General features: G+C 66.4%; 1 protein-coding gene across 2 annotated transcripts; it reads left to right on the top strand.

Moving 5' to 3' along the window:
* Positions 1 to 334: 334 nt before the first annotated feature.
* LOC100355286 (uroplakin 3B) lies at positions 335 to 3,336 on the top strand. 2 transcript variants are annotated; one of them, XM_008257977.4, is made up of 6 exons: positions 335 to 531; positions 644 to 793; positions 976 to 1,201; positions 1,816 to 1,895; positions 2,045 to 2,174; positions 2,416 to 3,336. In XM_008257977.4, exons 1-6 carry the CDS (start codon positions 450 to 452, stop codon positions 2,573 to 2,575), a joined length of 828 nt encoding a protein of 275 aa, XP_008256199.3. In that variant the 5' UTR covers positions 335 to 449; the 3' UTR covers positions 2,576 to 3,336. The 2 variants fall into 2 exon arrangements, with proteins under 2 accessions (XP_008256199.3, XP_069920583.1); XM_070064482.1 differs by having other exon boundaries at positions 398 to 531; positions 649 to 793.
* The last annotated feature ends 2,678 nt before the right edge of the window (positions 3,337 to 6,014 follow it).

Genomic DNA, 6,014 nt, shown 5'->3' with positions numbered 1-6,014 from the left:
GATGGCGAGGATGGGGGTGGTGGCTGATGCATACTGAAGTCCACTGAGCTGTGAGTTCTGTGCTAGGTGAATTTCGTCTCCAAAACTCTACAAAAGCAGAAGGAAGAAGCAAGCGTGAGCGGAGGGTTTGTCACCACCGTCAGGGTGCAAGTTCGTCCCGAGGACTGGGCAGGCAGGGTGCGGCCGCTCTGCCCTCTGCTCCCACTGCACTCCCTGGGTGGGGATGGGGCGCCAGGGGGAGGCTCCTGGCACCAGAGGAGCAGGAATCTCAGGCATGAGGCCCTGAGCCTCAGGTTCCAGCGGCTGAGTCCTCCTCCTCCTCCCGGGGGAGGGAGGAGCTGATGCCCTGGCCTCCCCCTCCCGGGCAGCCTGACTAACCAGCTGGTCCAGGCCCGAGGTCCGGGGAGGGGCGGGGGCAGCCAGAGCAGCCCCTGAGGCTTCAGGCGGTCATGAGGCTCCTGGGAAGCTGGCCTGGCCTGTGGCTACTGATCCTGGCGGGACCGAGCTGGGTGCTACTGTGTCTCAGCCTGGGTGAGTGGGGTGGGGGGTGTCCCAGGACTGGGGGTGGGGCAGCAGTCCAGAGCCCGGGGCGGGGGGCCCATCTGCACCTGCTACCACTCTTACTCAACCCCCACGGCCACAGAGCAGATCCCCTACACGCCGCAGATGACCGCCTGGGACTTGGAAGGGAAGGTCACGGCCACCACGTTCTCGCTGGAGCAGCCGCGCTGCGTCTTCGACCGGCACGCCGGAGTGGCCGGCACCGTCTGGCTCGTGGTGGCCCTCAGCAATGGTGCCCTGCGGAGTGGGGGGCTGGGGACACCTGCCGGGCCCTTCCATGGATGGAGGCTGGGGGAGGGGAGAGGCGGGCTTTACCCCGGAGGGCGCTGAGGCCGGGTGGAGTCGGGACCCCCCACCCACACAGCCAGGCCTGTCTCTCCCCGACACCCCACTGTTCATCCCGCTGCCCTCCAGCCTCCAGGGACTTCCGGAACCCGCAGACACAGGCTGAGATCCCGGCCTCCCCACAGCTGCATACCCACGGCCACTACATGACGTTGCCCCTGTCGCTGGCCCAGCTGCCCTGTGAGGACCCCCCGGGGGGCGGTGGCCCTGTCGCCCTGCTGCGGGTGGGGAATGACTTCGGCTGTCGGCAGCGGCTGTACTGCAACGCCCCGCTCCCCGGCCCGGGGCCCTACAGGTGGGTCCTGCCCCTGCCCACCCCACACCCCCCTGGAGGGCTCTGGCACTGGGGCTGTCTCTGGGGGGAGGGGTGTCTAGGACGGGGAGCTCAGGGCCCCACCCCTTCCTGGCTGCAGTCCAGTGTCTGCCCCTCCCCCTCCCCCCCCCCCGCCATGGTTTCCTCACCCCTGCTCCCCACCCCTCCACTGCAGGGGCAGGAGGTCCGAGGGACAGAGGTGGGAACCGGCTCAGCCAAGTGGCTTCAGGCTGGATCCCAACAAGAAGCTAAACTTGGCGCTGAACCCAGCCTGGGAAAGCAGCCTGGCACCCTTGGTGTGGGGCAGCGGCGGCAAGTGGGGGCGAGGCAGGTGTCTGCAGATTGGAGCTGGCCCCCAGCGTGGGGGGAGCAGGACAGCGCCTGGCCACCGCCTCCTACTGCCCTCTCACCTACCCTGCCAGTGGTGTAGCCTCCAGCCTAACCCCCGCCCCCAGCGGCCACCAGAGCCAGCTCCCCTCGGTGCCAGCAGCCGGGTCCGTGGCTCCCGCTCACCCCTGGCCACAGCCCCACCTCCACCTCTGGGCCCGGCTGCCCTGAGTCTCACCCCTCGTCCCCCACTGCATCCCTGTCCCCAGAGTGAAGTTCCTCTTGATGGACGCCGGTGGCTCCCTGGTGGCTGAGACCAGGTGGTCGGACCCCATCACTCTGCGCCAAGGTAGCCCCTGGGGGTCGGGTGCTCCCTTGGGCCCTCCCCCTGCGCCAGGATGCAGAGGTGGGAGTAGGGGGCTGGGAGCCCTGGGCTGTGCGGACACGGGGCTGAGGGAGGCAGGGGACCGGCGGCCTGCGAGCAGCCCCTGTGTGTAGGGCAGGCCCCGGGCACCATCGACACGTGGCCGGGACGGCGCAGCGGTGGCATGATCGTCATCACCTCCATTCTTTGCACCCTGGCCGGCCTCCTGCTGCTGGCCTTCCTGGCTGCCTCCACCGTGCGCTTGTGAGTGGTAACACCCCCCACCATGGGCCCCTCTCCCACCCTCTGTCCACACTGCGGCTCGGGTGCTGGGCCATGGGATTCGCTCGGGGCAGGTTCCGGGGTGTCTGTCTTTGGCCCTGCCCTTCTCCGCCTGGCTTTGATGCCAGGATAGTCAAGGCGGCTTCCTGGAGGAGGCAGGCGTCCGGCTGCCCAGGGGCACAGCAACAGGGACGTGGTGCCTCTCCCTCTTCTCCCCGTCCAGCTCCAGCCTGTGGTGGCCGGGCGAGACCCCTGAGCAGCTGCGGATTGGCTCCTTCAGACAGACGCGCTACGCGACCCATCACATCCCGCCCAGCGAGGCTGCCACTCTGCCCGTGGGCTGTGAGCCGGGCCCGGACCCCCTCCCCAGCCTCAGCCCCTGAGCTGGTCTCTGTGCCCAGCATGCTCCCAGGGCAGCGCCGTGGCCAGGCCCACCCTGTCCCTACCTCTCTTCTGCCTGAGCTCCCTGATAGGGAAGGCAGGTGGACAGGGTGCCCTGCCCGGAAGCTTGCTCATCCCAGGAGGCCTGCGGAGGGCAGGGGGCTGTCTGTGCGCACCGTCGGCCTGAGCCCGCTCTGTCCCTCTGTCCTGCCCGTCGGCAGCTGGGGCGGGGTGAGGGCTTCTGGGACATCTCCACTGTCCATGGACTCAGGCCCTTTGTGGGGATGGGCCATGGCAGGAGAGGGGAGAATCAGTCCATCCCCACCTCCAACCCTCTTGCACAAACCCCTGGCTCATGCCTTTATCCACTCCCCTGAGCACCTGCTGTATGCAGTGGTAGACACGGGACCTCCAGCACAGCCACTTCTGACCCTGGACAGCTCACTGCCCTGGGGCCCCATCAGGCTCCCTGGCATCCCCGCCCCCATCACCCGCAAGAATGCGCGCTCTAAACCAGCAAACCACAGCTCGTCCCCAAGGCCGGTACTTCCCGCCTCAGCCACACGGGGGCGCTGGTGCACCACTGCCAGATGTCCGCGCGCAAGCGCACTCGTATTCACAGGCCTGCAGAGGTGCGGACCACCGGCCTGGAGAAGCGGAGGCCCCCGGGCTTGCACCGCCGCACGCCGCGACGGAACCCAGTGTCCCCAGCTCCCTCAGGAGCCCGGCGCGGGCCCTCGTGAATAAATGCGGATCGGCTGGCTCCTCCCTGTGGCCCTGAATGCGCTCGGCACCCGGGGCCGCGTCTCGGGGGAGCCCAGGACTCCCTGGTGCCTGCAGACCTCTCCCGCGACCCCAGCCCCTCGCAGACCCCCCAAGCCCAGGTGTCTCGGGTGCCTTTCTGCAGGTGGAGCCCGCCCCTGGGAGTGCACAGGGCGGTGGAGCCCACGACCCCCGGGACGTGGTTAAAAGCCCCCCAGCCCAGCCCTGGTCAGCCACCCCCCGGAGACCCTGCTCACTGCTCTGTCCATGTGAGAGGCGTGGCCGGGAGGACCAGGGGGCGGGGCAACCCAGAGCAACCTGCTGACCCCAGGGGTCACGCGGGGGCGGAGGGGGTAGCCAGGAGTTTCATCCGGGGTCTCCCACGTGGGTGGCGGGGGACCCACCAATTTGAGCTGCCTCCCAGTATGCAAATTAGCAGGAAGCCGGAATTGGAAACGGAGGCAGAACTTGAACCCAGGCCGCCGGATATGGGATGTGGGAGTCCCAAGTGGCTACCTCCTTGAGCCACGTCTTGAAGGGAGGGTGGAGTTAGTGGGGCTGAGGGGGGGAGGAGGAGGAGCCGAGGGCACTGGGGAGCTGCCCTGCCATGATGCGTGTGTGGGGGGGTGTGCTGGGGGTGGCAGAGGAAGGAGAGGAGTCCAGAACGCTCAGCAGGTGGCCAGGCCTGGGTGCAGCTGGTCCCCAGGGGAAGGGGGCCTGGGGATGTCCCCTCTGTAGCCAGCGAGGCCCCTGGGGACAGTGTCATAGAACCCAAGGTCCACGGTGCAAAATGCAGATCGTACGTCCAGAAGCCAGTAACACAGTCGCCTGTCGTCACTGTCCAGTGTTCTCTACTCTGCACAACTGCACCCTGTACTTTTTACTTGTTTGAAAGGCAGAGTGACAGAGACAGAGAGAGACAGATCTTCCGTCACTGCCTGCAATGGCTGGGGCCGGGACTCCACCTGGATCTCCCGAGTGGGTGGCAGGGGCCCAGGGTCGTTCAGCCGTCACCTGCAGCCTCCCAGCTGTGTCAGCAGGGAGCTGACCCCAGCCCCTCACTCCGGGATGCTGGCGTCCACAGCGCCCGCCCCACAGCCTGGTGGTGCCGCCGGAGTGTTTGCATCAGCGGCCCCCACCCCAGCACGTGGGTTACGCCCTGTCCCCGCTGTTGTGCCAGGAATCTCAGCTCCGTGGGACACGCACTTGAGCCCGATGCCTGCTCTCTGGTTCTTCCCCGTTTCTATGGTTACAGACATTTCTATAGCAACTAGTCGGAGCGCTCCGATCGGTGCCCTGTCCCACATGGGAGTGCCAATTCCGTCCCGGCTCCCCTGCTTCGTATCCAGTTCCCTGCCGATGGCCCAGGTACCTGGCCCCTGCCAACCACGTGAGAGACCCAGCCTGGTCCAACCCGAGTTGTTGGGTCATTTGAGGAGTGAACGGCGGATGGAAGCTCTCTCTCACTCGCTCACTCTCTCTCTCTGCAACTCTCCTTTTCAAATAAATTTTTTTTTTTTTGACAGGCAGAGTGGACAGTGAGAGAGAGAGACAGAGAGAAAGGTCTTCCTTTGCCGTTGGTTCACCCTCCAATGGCCACCGCTGCAGCAGGCGCACCGCGCTGATCCGATGGCAGGAGCCAGGATCCAGGTGCTTTTCCTGGTCTCCCATGGGGTGCAGGGCCCAAGCACCTGGGCCATCCTCCACTGCACTCCCTGGCCATAGCAGAGAGCTGGCCTGGAAGAGGGGCAACTGGGACAGAATCCGTCGCCCCGACCGGGACTAGAACCCGGTGTGCCGGCGCCGCAAGGTGGAGGATTAGCCTATTGAGCCACGGCGCCGGCCCTTCAAATAAATTTAAAAAAAAAAAAAAAAAAACTTTTTAAAAATTGTACTTGTCTAAAAGGAGTTTCGTATCACAGAGTTGGGGCTCGGAGGGCGTAGAGAGTTCACAGGGTCAGCGGGGCCCAGGCGGCCCCTCCCTGGCCCTCTGGAGTGGGGTGGGGGTGTCCGGGCTCGGCTTGGTGACAGAAGGGGGTTGCTGTCCCTAGACCCCCTCCCTGGGCCTGCGGACTGGGCCCCCAGCCGGTTGCCTAGGAGGAAGGGGCACCTGGGAGGGGCCGGAAGCAGCCAACCCCAGCCCCGTGCGAATGCCGAGCCCGGAAGCTGGGCCTGGCTGTGGGGCTCCGAGAGGGACTGACGGTTCCAGCTGCTGCTGCCCCAGGTCTAGCCGGGGACGGGACTGGGTGAGTGGGGTGGGGGCGGAGCAAGGGTGCCCCTGTGGCTCAGGCAGGAAGACGACACCCCACCTCCCCAGCTGACTCCAGAGGCCCCTGCGGATGGGGGGGTTGGGGGCTGGGGTTTGGGTGGTCTGGGGAGACAGCCCCCAGGTCACCCGTCCTGCAGCTCGCCCCAGGGCTGGGCCAGTCTAGGTCCCCCAGGGGGGTGGCTGACCCGGGTGCACAATCGCTGTAGCACTCCTCTGTAGGAGGCAGGTGGGACGTCCCCGGTGGGACTCAGGGCCAGGACTCAGCCCCTGGCTCAACAGCTGCCACCCAATGACTGCCCCCCCCATCCCAAACTGGTGGGAAGGTGGAGACACAACCCCACCCCCACTCCCTCCCCCACCCTGGCTGTGCCACTGCTCTCCCTCATTAAGCAAATAGTAGGCACCTGCCA

The sequence above is a fragment of the Oryctolagus cuniculus genome, chromosome 19, assembly GCF_964237555.1.
Source record: "Oryctolagus cuniculus chromosome 19, mOryCun1.1, whole genome shotgun sequence".
NCBI lineage: Eukaryota > Metazoa > Chordata > Mammalia > Lagomorpha > Leporidae > Oryctolagus > Oryctolagus cuniculus.
The sequence above is the reverse complement of the archived record's forward strand: the minus strand, read 5'-3'. Positions and strand labels throughout refer to the sequence as shown.